General features: G+C 38.8%; 1 protein-coding gene across 4 annotated transcripts in view; it reads right to left on the bottom strand.

Annotated features, from left to right (window-relative positions):
• Positions 1 to 20197, bottom strand: part of LOC148863917 (putative serine/threonine protein kinase IREH1) — a 106911-nt gene that overhangs the window by 69561 nt on the left and 17153 nt on the right. For all 4 annotated transcript variants that reach the window (XM_088977800.1, XM_088977801.1, XM_088977803.1 and 1 more), the window contains exons 5-9: positions 8762 to 8934; positions 8271 to 8517; positions 7900 to 7992; positions 7674 to 7814; positions 7478 to 7570 (exon numbers count right to left, since the gene is read on the bottom strand). In XM_088977800.1, the coding sequence (XP_088833926.1) occupies positions 7478 to 7570; positions 7674 to 7814; positions 7900 to 7992; positions 8271 to 8517; positions 8762 to 8934 (747 nt within the window). The remainder of the gene's footprint in view (positions 1 to 7477; positions 7571 to 7673; positions 7815 to 7899; positions 7993 to 8270; positions 8518 to 8761; positions 8935 to 20197) is intronic.

A 20197-nucleotide genomic window follows, 5' to 3' on the forward strand; every position in this document is an offset into this window, starting at 1 on the left:
AGAGAAGTTCAGTCGCATTCTTTTTTATCCATAGTGATATATGGGGACCCTCCACAGTTCCAAATGTGTCTGGCTCACGATGATTCGTCTCTTTTATTGATGATTGCACTAGGGTTTCTTGGATCTTTCTTCTTAAATCTAAATCAGATGTAAGTAGTGTACTCCCAAATTTCCATAACATGATTCAAAATCAGTTTGGGGTCAGAATCAAAAGATTTAGATCAGATAATGCACGGGATTATTTCAACCAAACTTTATCCCCATATTTTCAAAAAGAAGGGATTATCCATGAATCCTCCTGCATTAATACTCCATAACAAAACGGAGTAGCAGAAAGGAAGAATGGTCATCTACTAGCTACAACCCGAGCCTTACTTTTCCACCAGCATGTTCCAAAAACCTATTGGGGGGAAGTTGTGCTTACAGCCGCATACATTATAAATCGATTACCTTCGAGGGTGTTGGGATTTAAAACACCAATGGAACACTTTCTCAATTTTATCCCGATCTACGTACAACAAATAATCTCACCCCAAGAATCTTTGGATGCACTGCTTTTGTCCATGTCCATAGCCATAATAGAGGGAAGTTAGATCCAAGAGCCGTCAAGTGTATCTTTGTGGGTTATTCGTCCACCCAAAAGGGTTATAAGTGTTACCACCCACCTACCAAAAAATTCTTTGTCTCTATTGATGTCACTTTTGAAGAAAAAACACCATATTTCACTCAACCTTATCTTCAGGGGGAGTCCTTGTCATTCATTGAAGATAAGGACAGAGATTTGTTCCCGCTTGGTCTACCTACAGTTTCTCAACACCCAAACTCAGCATCTATACCAGTTCAATCTGTATCTGCACCTATCGAGCCACCTCAAACCAAACCAACTTCTTCACCCATTCATACCAGACCCATGACAGAGAATGATGAACTTTGTGACTCTATGAGATTGCAGGTATATTCAACAAGAAGAGACCAAGATCCTAATCTTGTGCAGGTTCAAGATTCAACTCCTAATTCTGAGAATGAGGTAAATACAGTTCCAGAAATTTCTTTTGAATTAGCATATAACCAAGATCTTCCTATTGCCCTTAGAAAAGGCACAAGAGAATGCACTAAACATCCCTTATATCCCTTATCAAAATTTGTGTCCCTTAAAAAATTCTCACCATCACATACCTAGTTAGTCTAAACACCATTCATACTCCTAATACTTTATCTGAGGCATTATCTAATGAGAAATGGAAAGATGCTATCAGAGAAGAGATGCAGGCTCTAGATAAGAATCAAACATGGGAAATTTTTGACCTACCACCAGGAAAGAAACCCGTGGGCTGCAAGTGGGTTTTCACAGTAAAGTACAAGTCAGATGGCTCTCTAGAAAGATACAAGGCAAGACTCATGGCAAAGGAATATACACAAACCTATGTTGTTGACTATCAGGAGACATTCGCTCCAGTGGCTAAGATGAATACGGTAAGAATTTTGTTGTCACTAGCAACTAACTTCGACTGGTACTTGGAGCAATTTGATGTAAAGAATGCTTTTCTTCACAATAATTTAGAGGAGGAGATATACATGGATATTCCTCCAGGCTTCAAAGGAAATCTAAAAGGAAATAAAGTTTGCAGATTGAAAAAAGCACTATATGGTCTCAAGCAATCACCTAGAGTGTGGTTTGGAAGATTTACTAAAGTTATGATTGCCATCGGATACAAACAAAGTCAGGAAGATCATACACTCTTTATAAAGCATTCGGATGCAGGGGGAGTCACGGGTCTTCTGGTATATGTCGATGACATAATTGTGACAGGAAATGATGAAAAGGAGAAGGAAGCCTTGAGAAGATGCCTGGTCAGAGAATTCGAAATAAAAGAACTTGGGAGATTGAAGTATTTTCTAGGGATTGAAGTAGCTCATTCCAAAGAAGGCATCTTTATCTCACAACAGAAATATGTAACAGATCTTTTAAGAGAGACAGGAAAGTTAGCATGCAAACCATCCTCCACACCGATTGAGCCAAATCACAAATTGGGAGAAGCAAATGAAGATCCAGCCGTGAATAGGGAAATGTACCAAAGATTAGTAGGAAAACTTATATATCATGCCCACACAAGGCCAAACATAGCATATGTTGTGAGTGTGGTTCGCTAGTTTATGCACAACCTGAAAGAGGTTCACCTACAGGCGGTCTATAGGATACTACATTATCTAAAGGCTAATCCTGGCAAAGGAATCTTGTTTAAAAGAAATACTGGATTAGCCCTAGAGGCATACCCCAATGCAGATTATGCAGGCTCTCCCGTGGATAGGCGGTCCACTACAAGTTATTGTACATTCCTTGGAGGAAATCTTGTGATATGGAGGAGTAAGAAGCAGAATGTGGTAGCTAGATCAAGTGCGGAGGCAGAATTCAGGGCAATGGCTCAGGGAGTATGTGAATTACTATGGCTCAAGATAATTTTGGAAGACCTAAAGATCAGATGGGAAGGTCCAATGAGATTATTCTGCAACAACAAATCAGCTATTAGCATTGCTCACAATCCCATCCAACATGACAGGACAAGGCACATTGAGATAGATAGGCATTTCATAAAGGAAAAGCTGGATAACGGATTAATTTGCACTCCATACGTCTCAACGAATGGTCAACTGGCAGATATGCTGACAAAAGGGCTTTGTAGTGTAGCATTCCAAGGACTTATCTCCAAGCTAGGAATGAAAGATGCATATTCATCAGCTTGAGGGGGAGTGTTGGAAAGTAGAAGATTGACTCTTTGATTGATTCTCCATAATTTTAGGTCCATCAATTTAGGAAACATACATAAGTTAGTTTCCTAGAATCGTGGGAGTACCGATTGCCTTTGTTCCAAGCTTCCCTATTTCTTGAAGAAGATCCAAGACATACTTCCTCTGAGAGATAAAATTCCATGTTTTGATCTTGTAACTTCAATGCCTAAGAAGTATCTAAAGTTCTCCAAGATCCTTAATTTCAAATTCTTTGTGTAGATTCTTCTTCAAACAATCAATCTCACTTAGGTCATTCCCTGTGACAACAATATCATCCACATAAACAATTAGGGCTGACACCCAAGGATCCCCTTCGCTTCACAAACAAGGTATGATTGCATCGAGTCTGAGTGTAGCCAAAAGCAACCAAGTCCTTCCTAAACCTGTCAAACCATGCTCTGGGAGATTGTTTCAAGCCATAAAGTGACTTCTTAAGCCTGCATATCTTTCCCTTTTCAGCATCACTGTAGAAGCCAGCAGGAAGATCTATATACACTTCCTCTTGCAGATCCCCATTTAGGAAAGCATTCTTCACATCAAGTTGAAACAAGGGCCAAGAGTATGTGGCAGCAAGAAAAAGAAGTATCCAAACAGAGGTCATCTTTGCAACTGGTGGAAATGGCTCTAAGTAATCAATGCCATAGGTCTGTGTGTACCCTTTTGCAACAAGTCTGGCCTTGTACCTTTCTATACTTCCATCTGCCTTATATTTCACTATGTAAACCCATCTGCATCCAACAGTCTCCTCGCCCTTTGGTAGGTCCACAATTTCCCATGTCTGATTCGTAATTAAAGCTTTCATCTCTTCCTACATAGTTGCCTTCCACTCAGGTCTGGAGAGAGCCTCACTGACACCCTTGGGCATAGACACAGAGTCAAGAGAGGAAAGAAAAGCACGATAGGAAAGAGAAAGTCCACTATAGGATAAGTACTATGAAATACAATGAGCAGTACACTTTCTCTTCCCTTTTCTGAGGGCAATAGGAAGGTCCAAGTTATCTGTAACGAGATTAATAGAATCAATGGGAACTGAAACAATAGAGGGATCAAGAGGAATACCTGAATCCGTGTCAACTGAATCTAGAGTCCCCAAGGAACCGACAGGAAGTGATGTGAGTTCTGTTGCAATGGAATCAACCTCCCTGTGAAGTCTCTATCGTGAGTAACGCTGAGAAGCAGGACACAAGGGAGGTGGTAAGGTAGGTGACACAGGAGGATCAGGCACAGGAGTGGACATAGGGACTGGAGCTGGGAGAGGGTCACTCACTTCCCCAAAACACTCCCACTGAGAAGGATTCTTCGAGAAGAAGTATGTGGACTCAAAAAAAGTGACATCCATAGTAACATACCGACTCCCAAAGATTGGATCATAGCAACAGTACCCTTTCTGATTTTCTACATATCCAAGGAAGACACACTTCTTTGCCTTCAGGTCAAACTTCAAGCGGTGAGGACAAAGGATATCTGCAAAGCAAACACACCCAAACACCCTGAGAGGAATATGAAACATCTTCCCCTCAGGAAAAAGAATATTGAATGGGGTGTTGAATCCAAGTATACGAGAGGGCACCCTGTAAAATCAAATATACTGCTGCGAGAACTGCATCACCCCAAAACCAAATTGGAACTTTAGATGTGATCGTCATGCTCCTTGCAATCTCAACAATGTGTTTGTTCTTCCTTTCTGCAACACCATTCAACTATGGACTGTAGGAACAACTGCTCTGATGGACAACACCATATTCTAATAGATATGAAGCAAGGTGTTTTTCAAAATATTTCATGGTATTTTCTGATCTAAACACCTTTATTCGTATTCCAAACTGTGTTAGCACCAGCTGATGAAATTGCTTTACCAAGGATGGTACCTCATCTCGGGATCTCTTCAAGTAAACCCAATAATATCGAGAGAAACCATCCACAAGTAAGAGAAAATATCAATAACCACCCATAGAAGGAGCATGATAAGGTCCTCACACACCAAAATGAACAACATCAAAAGAAGAACACATTTTATTACTAGCTTTAAAGGAATGGCTGCAATGCTTTCCAAGTTGACAACCTTCACACTCCGAGCTTGACAAACTAACAGACTCAAATAGCTTTGGAAACAAAAGACTCAAAGAAGAAAAAGGCAAATGACCCAAACGATTATGCCAAAGCATAATTTGACCCACAGACCCTAACTCACTATCCCTGCTAGCATGATGACTCTAATGAGGAGGAAGAACATCCAGGAGGTAGATTCCATTCACTTCACAACCATTCCCAATCGTGCTCTTTGAATCCAAATCCTGCAAGATACAATGATCAAGAGGAAAAATTACTGAACAGTTCAGGTTCTTAATCAAACTACTAACAGATAACAAATTAGTGCTCAATCTGGGAACATGAAGGACAGAGGAAAGGGAAATGGAATCTAATCTTGACAGACCCCTTCCCAGCAATGGAAACATGAGATCCATCAACTATGGAGACCCTGTCTCTACCAGAACAGAGCTGGTAAGAGGAAAAAATGATGGAGGTATGGGTCATGTGCTCTAAGGCTCCAGAATCTATAACCCAAGAAGGTCCCTCCTTACCTAAAATAGAAACATAATTTGCAGTGGCATGTGAACTACCTACATGAGCAAAGGAAGTAGAATGAACTCCACCAGAACCACCTGTACCTTGTTGTCCGCCTATTGTTGAACTAGAACTGGCTATATTCCACTGGTTCAAAAACTGCCGATACCTCTCAAGTTCGGCCCTTACTACAGCAGTTGCAACAAACTCCAGAGCAGCTATAGTAGGAGGGGCCGAAATGTAACCAGTGACTGCCATGTGAGCATTTCCCTTCTTATTTTTGAGTTTATTCGGCACTAGATGTGGATGAAGCTTCTAGCAAGTATCTCTTGTGTGTTTAAGCTTCTTACAGTAGTCATAGATCAAATCTTTTTTGTCTTCCATCTTGATTTCACTGCCACCCCGGTGTCTACCTTGTTTAGGTCTCACAGTGCAAACCATGGCTGACTAATCAAACCCAGAATTTTTCATCATCACATTTCTCCTGCTCTCCTCCCCTGACACAAAGGCATATGCCCGGGAGAGGGTAACACTGTCCCTGGAAAGAATGTGTTGTCTTGCAATATCATACCCGGGATTAATTAAGGCCAACAAGAAATTCAAACACCCTATACTTCTCTAGGTGTTTTTGGTAGGTAGCTGCATCCTTAGTGGTTTCCAAGTAAGTGTCTCTAAATGGTCAATCTCCTACCACAGGGTTTTAAGAGCTCAAAAGTAAACTGCAATAGGTCTATCTGATTTCTCAATTGATAAGTCCTAGCAACATTCTCCCTCTATGAATAGGTTTCTACAACCCCATCCCATATTTCCTTAGTTGTATTTTCCCATAAAAGGTTTTTAGTTATATGCGGCAGCATGGAATTACATAGCCAAGTCATCACCATATAGTTCTCTTGTACCCACCGGGAGCTGTTAGTTTCGGGTTTCACTTCTTCACCAGTGATATACCCTAACTTCCCATGAGCACCAATGGCCATCTTTGCAAATTGTGACCATTCTAAGTAATTCGAACCATTCAACTTAACTATAGTAATGGTCCCAGCCCCGAAAAGGTCTCCAGCACCTCCTCCCGTTGGTCCAATTTCACTCCTAGGCTTGTTTTCAACTCCGTGACCTTCCATACTTCTCAAAAGTTGTAGAGAAAATTATTGTAATATGCAAAAAGATCAAATAAAACACTTTTGGAACCAACGACACCTTTCTGGTGCCCTAGATGGTCCTCCCATAAAAGACTCCTTTTCTGCGGGACGGGAGAAGAGAGAGAAGAGGCAGCCGCTCTCTCCAGAAACCTCCAAATCAGGCAGGACTTGAACCGCCCCTACAGAAGGAACCCTAAAAAATTAAAGTGCCACTTCCTAGGTGTCAAAATTGAAGAGTCCAATAGAAACAGGACTCTCCCCCTTTCTCCAGTTTTTCCTGATTTTGAAGAGAAACCCTAAACCAGCTACAGGGCAAAACAAATTCACCAAAAAATCCAAAAACTGGGCTTACCTAAGATCTTTGATCAGCCTCTTAAATCAACAGGCAGTCAGTCGATCTAGGGTTGCATGAGAAAACATCTCAAGGAACCTTCGGCCTTGCTCTAATACCAAGTAGAAATCACTGTTTGTAAATCAGGATGAATTCCTTGTGAAGAGAAGAAAATGAAGAGCTTCAGCAATAGAGAAGAAAAGAGAGGAAAGAAAGAATAGGATGTTAACCAGAACTGAATTAGTTCTGGCCGCCAACCTCTCATTATATTTTATACTAAACTTAAAAGAATGAAAGGTTACAAGAATGCCCTTAGTAGGACAGCTACTAAAGTAGCTGAACAGTCACAACTTAAAAAACATAAGCTAATGGGCCTAAAGCTCAGCAACTTCCTAACTTAACAACTTAAAATAAGAACAAAACAACTGGGCCCAATAACTAGAAATCGGCCCAACTCGACACTTTTATCCATGTCAATAAAAAATGAGGTTACCAATAAAAAAATACCTTTTCATATATAGAAGACCCAAGACCTTGCTATCATCTGGACAAGGTATTAAGGCCATTAGCCAGTTATAGGAAGTTAATAGGATGCTCTACCGACCACCCTCATTAGGAAAGAAACAAAAGGCATGGGATGGGGAAGCAAATTAACCTTGATATGACCATCATGTGCAATCAACAGATTATCAGGCTTCAAATCACGATGAACCACACGTAATGAATGTAAATATTCCAAAGCAAGCACCTGCAAAATAATTACTTTCAAAAGCTAAAAAGCAGCACTGGAATATAAACTGCAACAAAAAGCAAAAGACAAATAGATCCTGAAAGGGTGAATTTCAACTTACAACTTCAGCTATATATATCCGAGCAACATCTTCATCCAAGCATCCTAAATTTCTCAATAATGAATACAGATCTCCCCCATTCAAGTACTCCATCACAAGATATAGATTCTCACGACATGTAAAAGAATAGAAAAAACGAACCTAAAAAAAGAAACAAGCTCCAGTTAGAATGAGGATAATTAGATATTACAATAAGAACAAAGCTTTGCTTGCTAGACCTGCTCACCACAAAAGGATTGCGAACCGAAATTAAGATGTCACGCTCTGCCAAAATACTCTCAACAGCATTCTTACGGATCATATCTGCCTTTTTAAGAACCTGTAGGAAGTGGAAATGTTATAAATGTACATACTGATCAATATTTAAAATCTCCATACTGTTAATAAATGACAGTGCACATCCAACATGTAAGAAGACCATTACAAAGGGTAAAGAAGAGAATGCAACAAAATAATCACATACAATAATTGAATAAGAAATTGTTACTAATAAAAAGAATAAATGAATGAAGTCAACAAGAAAATATTAATTTTTAAGAAAGCAAAATCAGCAAAAAGAATACCCAACTACAAAAATTCCAAATTCTTTATAGATACCTTTATAGCAAAAAGATCACCAGTTGTTCTCTTCTTTGCCAAGAAAACTCGGCCAAATGCCCCACGGCTTATTGGTTTTATTATTTCAAAGTCATCTATAGAGGTACGGTCCTTGGTAGAGTGAATAGGACTCGTTCTCAAGCTGTGAATAGCATCATCTTCTAAAGGGGAATCTTCATCTATGGTTGTACTTGTTATATCAATCTTCTCATCATCAACTAACTCACAAAGCTGCAAGTATTTCTCCCTAAAGCATTGCAAGTGCCATTAGAAGAAAAAAAGGCTTTGCAGTAAGAGAAAGCCAAATGCCATAATAATATAAAATGCTAAAAAAAGATCTTCTGAAACAAGTCTCAACCAAAAACAGCAGAAAATATTCTACTACCCTGGTATTAAATTAATGTGCATGCAAATAAAAATTCAAAAATAGTTTTATCACGGCAAGTTTTATCCACCTAAATCTCAAGCAAGTTATGCAGCTAAAGCCTTACCTAAGCAGTTTCTCTATCCGTGTTCCAAATGTTTCCACCGTAAGCGCATCCAACTTTCTATGTTCAACTACAATTTTTAAGTCTTCAAGACAGGAGATCAGATACTGTGTGGATTGATCATCATCTATGGGTGTATTTGCCACACACCGAGCAATATCCGCAAGTTCATTCATCTGCATCATACAATTTTCAGTAACTCTAAGACCATTTATAATGAAATTCAATCACGTGCATACCAATACAACATTCAGACAATTTCGGGTTGCACAACTTCTAGGTATTATTTTGGATTACATTTTGCATAACCAACCTTGCATGCTTACTGTTTCTTCACCAACTTTGCAGTTTTACATAACAAGAACCATACTCAAAACATATTAGTCATTTCTTATATAGTGCAATGAGGCAGTTCAGTTTTCATTTTTACCCTACACCAACCTACAGCAAACTAGAGAAAAGATATGAAGAAAACCAATGGAAATATGCAATAGAAGAAGGCTAGAAATCATATCCAAAGAAAAGAGAAGAGATCAGACTTCTCACAGCAAAGTTCTGCTGTATTACTTTATCAGGGAATCCAAAAATGAGAAGAGCTCCATTGCATTGATCTTTATAGACAACTAAAGAAAGAAAAGAACCCCACTTAATCCTTAGATTTTTTAACATGCTTTGTTCCACAATCATTACATTGATCTTTGAAGTTTTTCTCTGTCCCATAATAGTTTTTTTACTTCCCATTGTAGAAATTATTTTTGTTTGATTGGCAATTGGTAACACATAAAAATTTTATTAAAGATTGTTGGAAATATAAAATACAATAGAAGAAAGGGAAGAAAGAGAAACATAGACTTGCCCTTAGTCAAAGACATCACAGATGAATATATCATAAGGGATTGGCATATACTGAGCACTTCATCTTCAGGAAGAAATCTCCCAAGAATGGAATGATCTCCAGTTCTCCACCACGCCAAGAAATCTCTTAAAATTAAATTTTGATTGCTGTAGTCTAGGCAATCTTGGAATTTCAGGCATTGGAGGAGTGGTGGTCTTGCTAAGACCACCAACTATGGAGACATTGAATGCTGTTGAGGCAGAGATAGAGAGATGATAGCAGGTATTTGACTCAGATTGAGAGAAGCATGGCCAGTGGTGATCTTGCCTCTTCTTCTTCAGCCACTCCTCCTAGTGCAGCTGCTCATTTAGGTAGCACTACCAATTTAGCTTCCGTTACAAATAATTCTAATACCTTTGGATTGCTAATTCTGGAGCATCTAATTATATGATTAGCATCTCCTCCTTATTTCATTCTTATCAGTTGTGTTCAGGTAGGAATAAGGTGTCTATAGAAAATGGGTCCCTTGCACCTGTATTTGGTGAGGAGGGTATTAGGTAGAAACTCATTTTTTCCAAGTAATACAAGAAGCAGTTTTCCTTTTGATATTGAGCATATTGATGTGTGGGGACCATATCAAATTCCTTGCATGAGCGGTTATCAATATTTCTTGCATTTTGTTGATGACTTCATTCATTATTCTTGGTTGTATCTTATGCACTCTCATAATGAAGTACGTTTGTTAGTTATACAATTTCATCATACAAGTACCCAGTTTTCCAAATAAATCTAAGTATTTCACTTAGATAATGCTAAGGAACACTTTGAAAAGGGCTGGAAAAAGGAGAAAGGCCTGGTCTGTAAGCTTGATCTTGAGAAAGCCTATGATTTGGTGGACTAGGAGTTTCTCTAGAAGTTTTGAGGCATAGAGGCTTTGGGGCGAGGTAGTGTAAATGGATAAAGGGATGTATCTCCTCTTATCATTATTCCATTTTGGTTAATGGGGTAGCTAGGGACTTTTTCCTGGCTAAGAGGGATCTTAGACAAGGGCATCCCCTTTCCCTCTTCCTATTCACCCTAGTGGCTGATGTCTTAAGTGTTCTAATTGCTAGGGATGATTCTACTAACTTGATCAGAGGTTGGAGAATTAGGAGGGATGCAGTGGTGGTTAATCATCTTCAGTTTGCAGACGACATTATTGTTTTTTTGTGGGGGGAAACAAGAGGAGTTAATCAATTTGAAGAGGTTGGTAAATCAGTTTGAAAAGGCCTCTAATCTCAAATTAAGTGGGGAAAGAGTTGTATGGTAGGGGTAAATAAATCGAAAAAAGAGGTAGGAGTCCTTGCTAGAGTGTTGGGATGTGAACCTGGTGATTGGCCGTTACTATCTAGGACTACCTCTAGGAGGGAACCCAAAGTCAGAAAGCTTCTGGTACCCAGTCTTGGAAAGATTCTCACAGAGGTTAGCAGGATGGAAGAGAAATTACATCTTTCTAGGAGGAAGAATTACCCTAATAAAATCAACTTTGCTACCAATTTACTTCCTTTCGATTTTCAAGATCCCCACTAGTGTGGCCTTTAAAATGGAGATATTCATGAGGGATTTCTTACGGGAACCAAGGGATACAAAGAAAGACCACTTGGTGAAGTGGGAGGTGGTCTCTAGAAGTAGAGAGAGTGGAGGGTTGGGTATAGGAAACATAACGCTAAGGAATACAGCCTTGTTGGGGATATGGTTATGGAGACTACCTCTGGAACAGGACAACTTGTGGCACAAAGCGATAGTGAGTATACACGAGGTGGCAGAAAACAGGTGGGATGCTGGTCTTGACCCTAGGGCATCCCGGTCATCTCCTTGGAAAGCTATCCATGGCATTTTTCCATCCTTTCTTCTGTTTATCAGACTTGATGCTTGTGCAGGGAATAAAGTTCATTTCTGGGAAGATGTCTGGTTTGGGGATGTCTCCCTCAAAGACAGATTCCCATCCATCTACTCCCTTTCATGGAATAAAGAAAAAACCATTTCCTCTGTCTATCTGAATGGTAACTCTTGGGATTTGGGAGTGAGGAGGGGGTTGAGGGAGTCTGAAATGGGTATGGTTGATGATCAGATTGCACTTCTTAATACTCTGTTCCTTGACCAGTCTTGCTTGGATAGTAGAATTTGGTCAGACTCTCCTTCTGGGTTTTTCACTAGTGCTTCTTTCTACAATGCTCTTCTCCATTCATCTAACATGGCAGGAACCTTTCCAACAAAGGAGGTTTGGTGTAACCTTGTACCCCCAAAAATAAGGACCTTTTGCTGGGGGGTGGTACTCCAGAAAATCAACACCTAGATATGCTGCAAAAAAGAAGGCCAAACTACTGCCTTTCACCCCACGTGTGTAGCCTCTACTTGGCCTATGGTGAGACCATTACACACTTATTTATATCCTATCCTTTCGCATCCTTTGTTTGGAATTGGTTTTCCTCTCTCTTTGGATGCAGGTGGACCCCTCCTTCAGATGTAGTAAGTCTCCTTGATCCAAACTTCTTTAGACCTCCAAAGAAGAAGGGGAGAGCAATGTGGAGAGGAATAAGAGCAGCTGTTTTGTGGCCAATCTGGGAAGAAAGAAACAATAGGATCTTCCAGGGTTCTAAAAGATTTAAGGAGCAAATCATTGATTGCATATCTACCAAGGTCATTCATTGGTTATTCAATTGATGATTTGTTTAGAGGATGGTACACTGTGGCAAACTCTTTTCATCGAGGTCTGTGATAAAGGAGCAATGGATCCCTCCTGCACATCAATTGGTGAAGTTGAACTTCGATGGGAGCTCCTTAGGCAACCCGGGTCCCTCTGGGGTGGGAGGAGCCTTCAGAGACAGAGAGGGCAGACTGGTTGCACTGTATTCAGGTCCGATAGGTGATGGAGACTCTTTGAGAGCAGAGATTATGGCCTTGCTACAAGGTTTAAGGCTGGCAAAACAATGAGGCCTACACCAGATTGAGGTAGAAGGGGACTCTAAACTATTAATTGGGTGGTTGCAGTCACATAACTTGGGGGCTTGGGTACATCGACAATTCATGAGGGAAATAAATTGCTTAGAAAGGGAGGTTGGGCTTTGTTCAAGTGGACAAGGAAGTCAGCAAATGGACTAGCTGACACCCTTACAAAGCAAGGAACTTTCAGGGAGAACTTGTCTTCGGCTGTTCTGTAATCAGAAAGCATTTTTCTTGGGGTAAACACCCTTAACTGGGTGGCGACAATGTATTCTCTTAATCTGTCTAATGAAAGTTACCATTTCCGATCAAAAAACATACTTTGAAAAGAACGTTGCTTCTTATCTCTTAAACCATGGAACTATTTACCAAAGTTTTTGTGCTTACACTCCATAGAAAAATGGGGTAGCAAACAGGAAAAATCAGCACATTTAGGAAGTTTCAAGGGGTATTATGTTCAATTCTCATGTTCCTATTCAGTACTGTGGGGATGCAATCCGTATGGCTGCATTTGTAATTAATTGTGCCCCTTCTTGAGTTTTGAAGTATAAGACTCCCTTCGATTTGTTATATTCCAATGATGATCTCTTTCCTGCACATCTTCATGTGTTTATATGCACATTCTTTGTTCATATCCTTGGTACCCTCAAGTCAAAATTTGATCATAAGAATGTAAAATACATCTTGAGATATGCACAAAATCAAAAAAGGAACTGCTGCTATGATCCAACTTCTAGGAAGAGGCATGTGTCCATGGATATTACTTTCTTTGAATCTATTCCTTTTTATTTCCAGTGGGGGGGGGGGGGGGGGGGGGGGGGGGAGAGTGACCTTGAGTCTTTTTCACCAAAGAAGGAGGGAGTGCTTGCCTCCCATCTCATCATGGCCTCTTCATATTACCTCTAAGATTGTTGATCCAGAAATAGACACTACTGCTCCTCCAACTGAACAAGGTATTGCTCCTCCTTCTTTAGATCTTGGTCTTCCCATTGCTAGTATCTAATTCTACTACCCATGATATCTCATCTCACCTTTCACATAGCAGATTGTCTCCTATGTATGTTTCCTTTATTTTATTTTATTTTGATCAGCAAACTTCTATTGCTCTTACTCCTATTCCCATACATGTGAGAAAGGCAATGGTTCAACTAGTGATCGAAAAGGAGTGCCTCAAGCGTTCCTAGGCACACAAACAAGGTGCATTTCAAGGCTTGCACCTTGCCTAGGCCCAGGCATGCACCTTTGTTAAATTTGGCACTTTCTGTACTTTTTTAAGCAAGGTAGCTGGAATGTTCTAAACCAAATTTGGTGGATCTAAGACAAAATGACTTTGGTCACCTAAGTTATTTGGTGGATCTAAGCCAAATTTTATCACAAGTTAGCACTCACATGCAACTAGACACTCACTGCTTCTAAGCCAAATCAGATGAGTAGAAGTATGTTTGCTTGAAACTTCTTTTGCGGTTTCAAGACCATAGACTTTGGTCAATGGTCAAAGTCAAACAGTTGTAATATGTTATGTTACTAGCGTAGGGGTATTTATGTTATTTCCCCTCTCTATTTTGTTATAAGCTGTCACCCTAAGTATATACCAACTTAGATGCTGCCAGATACAACTTTTGGAATAGAACACTTCTTCCCTTCTTCCTCCTCTTCTCTTCTTCTTTCCTTCTCTCTTTTCTTCTCTCTTTCATTATTTTATTTTTCCCCTTGCTGGACTACATGGTATCAGAGCACTGATCTGGGCTTAACCTTCTCAGGTCATGTTCATCATCTAAAGCTGTTTTTTTTATTGGAAGAAGAAGAAAAAACTCCTTTGAACTGACCTAGCTTTTAGGTCTATCCTTCATGGACAGCCAAATGCAATGAGCAGCATTCTTTAGGGTCTGCACCAATCTTTTATGGACTGTGGGTTGTGGAATCACTACTGTACTCCAGGTATGTACTGTTGCATTCATATCTAAGTGTGTGATAGCTGTGAATGTCACAGTTTGGAGTTGTAGGGGCTGACTGTCTCCTTTCTATATGCTGATGTCTATTCGGCTAGGGTTTACAGACCTACGGTTCTGCTGAACTTGTTTTTTGAAGCCTTTTAAGTCACAGTTAGTGGAAGTACTGCTGTCCTCCTTGTTGGTGTGTTGTTCACTGTTTGTGTAGTTGATTAAAGTCATTAAACCATTATTTGTACTAATAACAGTGCTAAGTACAGAACTTCTTTTTCTCAGTCTTTTCTTGGAGAAATCAGCAGTGAAACATTGGGTCTAATGACTACGGAAGATTCAGCAACCTCTGGTATTACTTCCTCTCAAGGAAACCTTAATGGAGGGACGGACAGCATGAATTTTTCTATGACTATAACCCCCTTTGATGGACTAAATTATCTGGAATGGTCCAAAGGAATTAAACTATATGTCATGGCTAGGGGAAAGTTGGTTACATAAATGGGAAAGTTAAAGAACCAACATCTAAAGAATGAGGCTGGAGAGGCTGTCTTACTATACTCTGGCCCTTTAGGTGTTGGTAACTCAATTCGGGCAGAGCTGTTAGCTGCAATACAAGCAATAATTCTTGCAAAAGAAATGGGTGTGGAGCAGCTTCTGGTTGAAGGGGACTCTAAGACAGTGGTGAACTGGATCATTTAATGCATTTGATAATGTCTTGGCAAAAGAAGGGACAAACAGGGAAGCATTGTTCTGGGTGCAACTGTAATTTGTGTCTTTTTTAAGAGTCATGCACTTTTTTATGTAGTTTTTGTGTTTTTTGTATGGAGAGGCAGCAGCACCTCGCGCCTCTCTAAGGGGATTTTCATGTAACCAATCTTTGAATTAATGGAATATGACTCTTTACTTATCAAAAAAAAAAAAAAAAAACAAAATCTGAAACAGCTGAACATGATAGATGGGACCAAAAAAACAGCATGATTATGTCATGGCTTTTGGGTTTCATGTTGCTTCATGTAAAGAAAAACTTCATTAAGGGCTGATACAGCTTGTGAGATTTAGGAACAAGCCAAGGCAACCTACTTAGAACAGAGGCATTATGCTAAGATTTATCAGCTCCAAGCAAAATATACTTGTAAGCAAGGAGACTGTAGCCTATCTACGTATTATTCAGCCCTTACCTCTGTATGGAAGCTTGGAAGGAGCAGGACCATTATCAGACCATTAAATGGAAGAATGATGAGGATGCTAAAGCCTACAAAAAACTTGTCTGCCAACAATGAGTGTTGCTTTATTTATCAAAAAAAAAAAAAGAGTGTTGCTTTCTTGTTGGGACTGAATCCAGTTTATGAACCACTTCAGATGCAGATATTAGGAAGCAGTGTAATTCCCTCAATACAGGAGGTATATGCCTTAGTTCAATCTGAAGAGAGTAGAAGAAATCTAATGAATGTTTCTAAGGGGAAGCAGCCAATTGCCCTAGCTGCAAGATGGGCAACACTGGAATGAAAAAAGAATAATCAAGGATAAATGATGACAAGGATAAATTGTGGTGCTTTCATTACCAAAGGCCTAGACACACCCAAAAGACCTATTGGGAGTTAGTTGGGAAGCCCAAGTGGGCAAAAAAAATCAAGATATATCAAAAAAGCCTACTCAGGAGAAATTTACCTCTGCAAATCTGGTTACACAAGATTCTCAATCAAATAATTTGACTACGGGTACTTCCCAAGAGCATTATGTTGGTTCTGACCCTAAGGAAGGCATCATTAACTCCTTTAGAGATCACCTGGAACTGTATAGTAGGATAGGTCGGCTCCTACCCCCTCTACCTCCTTTGCTTCTACAACAGGTAAAAGTGCTTTTGCATTTCATGTGTCTACCTTTGTTCCAGATTCCCCTTGGATCATTGACTCAGGGACATCAAATCATATGATTGGTAAGTCAAATTTATTTCATACCTACACCCTCCTCTCCGGTAGGAACAAAGTGAAACTAGCTGACGAGTCCTTCTCCACTATTGTTGGTCAAGGATCCGTATCCCTTCCAGATGGACTTGTTTTGCCCCATGCTCTTCATGTTCTCAAACTTCCTATTAATATGTTGTCCATTAATAGTATTGCCCAATCCCTAAACTATTGTGTAACCTTTTTTTGTGTTCTTGTGTTTTTCAGGGTTTGGCCCCGAGGAGGACGATTGGTAAAGGAGATATGATTGATGGCCTCTACATTTTGGAGAATAAGGCTAGTCCTACGACATCAACTCCTATGAGTCTTATGAGTCAGTCAGTGAGTCAATCTACTAAAAGTCAAGTGTGGTTATGGCATAATCCCCTTGGTCGCTTGTCTTTTGAGTCTTTCAAAGTTACGTTTCCTGAACTATTTAAGTCTTTATGTGTCATTGGATTGCAATGTCAAACATGTCAATTAAGCAAGCATTGTAGAACAAATTTTCCTCCAAGTATAAAAGATCCATTTTACTTTTCCATATTGTGTTTTCTGATGTTTGGGGCCCAGTGAAAATACCCATTGAGGGCGGATACAAGTACTTTATCAACTTCATCGATGATTACTCCAAATACACTTTCATATATCCTATGCATTCTAGAGAAGAAGGAACCCATAATTGTGAAAGATTTTCGCCACATGTTTTTTACTCAGTGCCATGTTGAAGTTCAAATTTTCAAATCTGATAATGCAAAAGAATACTTTCATAATAACTTAGCTGAATTTTTTACATCTCACGAATCTCTTCATAAAAGCTCTTGTGCCAGAACACTACAACAAAATGGTGTTGCCAAAAGGAAGAACAGACATCTTCTTGAAGTTGCTTGTAATATGATGTTACACATGAATGTTCCTAAACGATTACGAGTTGATGTTGTGATGGTTGAGGCTTATGTTATCAATTGTATGTCAACACATCTCTTACAATGCAAGGCCCCACATCAGCTCCTCTTTCTTCAATCTCCTCTATTTTCTATTCCTTTACGTGTGCTTGGTTGTAAATGCTTTGTTAATGATTTGTCTCCAATCCAGGGTAAGTTAGACCCCAAGTCTATTCCATGTATTGTTTTGGGTCATCCATCCTCCTAGAAGGGCGAAAAATGCTTTAATCGTGTCACATTTAAGTACTTTGTAACGATGGATGTGTTCTTTTTTGAGTCTGAACCTTTCTTACAGGCCTCTCCTCAAGGGGAGAATAGTGTGGAGGAGAGGCAAGCTCCTCAAGTTTCTCTCCTTTTTATTCCTAACTCTTCTCCATTCCATAGTTGTCAAGGCGACGCCTAGGCAACATGGCGCCCTTGGAGGCTCGCCTCACCTAATCGCCAAGTAGTTTTCTATAGCGTGTTACAAAAAACTTTTATATTCTTAATTTTTTTATGTTATAATTATAAAATAAACATTTTTAAATTTCTTTTTAAAAATGTTTATATACTAATTTCATTTTGTGTGTTTATATACTAATTTCTTTTTATTATTTTCTTATCTATTAGGGTTTAATCAACACAAACATTGCTAAATGCTGTATTGAACTCTCAAAGACTTCAAAACCTGAACCAATAAGCAAGAAAGAACATAAAATGTTTTCCGATCAACGCATTTTCTTATTTTTATTTACTAATTTTGTGTGTTTATATACTAATCAGAAATAGGGGTTCAGCCCCTATATTTTTTTTTATTTTCTTTTCTTTCTTTTTCATCTCATGAATATGTTGGAATATGTTGATTTTCTATACTTTAACATGAAGTTTATACTTTTCTTATGAAAATAATGGATATTTATTAGGGAAATATGATTATGAAACCTAGGAAACTACCATAGGATACATGTTTTTACTTTAAAAAATCCATCGCCTAGGTGACTAGGCAACAAGGCCACCCCCTTGTCGCCTAGCCTCACCTTGGTGCCTTAAAAACTATGCTCCATTCCGTGTTTTCTTGAGCCGTCATAAGGGACAGCTAAGTTCAAAGGGTGCAAGCAGCCAAAAATTGTACATCTAGCTCCATGGAGGCGGATCCAAGTATCCTTGTTCCCCTTGATGTTACTAAACCTTTTTTTTTCATAGACTATGTTACTAAACCTATTGTTATAGATGATTCTACTAATGATCTTGATGTCCCAATTGCTCATAAAAAGGGTGTTAGATCGTGTACTACTAAGCACCCTATTGCCCATTTTTTGTCCTATGAAAACATCTCACCCTCATTTCGTGCTTTTCTGACTACCATTAATTGTGTTTCAATTACCAAAAGTGTTATAGAAGCCTTATCTATACCTAAATGGATAAATGCAATGAAGGAAAAAATTTGTGCTCTACACGAAAAAACATTTGCCCCAGTTGCTAAAATGAACACTATTCGGATCATGTTATCCTTGGCTATTAACTTTGACTGAGAACTTCACCAACTAGATATTAAAAATGCTTTTTTGAACGATGACCTAGAAAAAGTATATATGATTCAACCTCTTGGGTTTGTAGCACAAGGGTGTGAAGGGAAATCTTGCAAACTAAAAAAAAAAAAAAAAAAAAAAACCTATATGGTTTGAAGCAATCCCCTAGGGCCTAGTTCAGCAGATTTCACTTGGCTCTTCAACAAATTGGGTTCAAACAGTGCCAGTCTGACCATACTCTATTTGTCAAAAGGAACCAATAAAAAAAAAAAACGTTGTGATGTTGATTGTGTATGTAAATGACATAGTAATTACAAGGATTTGGGACTCTAAGATTCAAAAGGCCAAAGAATCCCTAGTTATGTAGTTTGAAGTGAAGGATCTAGGACAGCTACATAATTTCTTTGGAATTGAGGTTGTTCACTCTCAAAAGGGCATTTTCATTTCTCAAAGAAAGTATATCCTAAACCTCTTACAAGACACAGGAAAATTAGGAGCAAAGCCTGCAAATTCTCGTATTGCTGAAAACCATAGACTTGGTGATTGTACTAGAGAACCTATGACAGATGTCAAGAAGTTTCAAAGGTTGATAGGAAGACTTCTCTATCTATTAATGACTTAGGTAGATATAGACATATAGTTTATGTTGTTGGTGTCCTCAATCAGTTTATGCATACTCCAAGAACTTCCCATTTCGAGGCAGCAAAGAGGGTTCTCAAATATCTGAAGAAGTATCTAGGACCATAGTTTTCAAGGCATCTAGGCGATTCTGGGCAACACTGGGGCACTTAGTCGCCTAATCACCCAGGCCATAAAAATTTTATAATATAAAAAACTAACTTTTGGATAGTTCCTTAGTTTTATATAGCATTCAGCACGTATATTAATTGAAAAAATAGCAATTCTCTTTAGGAAGAACATTAAATTACCTCTAAAAATGTGGCAAATCATCACATCTAAATAGATAAAAATCTTTTGCATATATTAATTTCATTATTTTCAAAAACAATACTACTATAATAAGTATTTAACAGAGCAATTTCATATCCATTAGCAGCTAAAGAAGGTTATTAACTTTATATGATAAATATTCAACATGGAAAGTAAAATAGAAAAACAAGGATGGAGTTTTTGTTTTATTTAATTAGAGAGAAAGAGAATAGAAAAAAAGAACCTCTTTATAATTCTATTGTTTCTTTCCTCTTTCTTTTTTTCTTTCTTTCTTTCTTTTTTCTCTCCTCAAAACCCTTTGATCTTTTAAAGTTCAATAGTAAAACATTAAAACGA

The sequence above is a fragment of the Nelumbo lutea genome, chromosome 3, assembly GCF_056320005.1.
Source record: "Nelumbo lutea isolate HS-2025 chromosome 3, American lotus-T2T, whole genome shotgun sequence".
In the NCBI taxonomy this organism is placed as follows: domain Eukaryota; kingdom Viridiplantae; phylum Streptophyta; class Magnoliopsida; order Proteales; family Nelumbonaceae; genus Nelumbo; species Nelumbo lutea.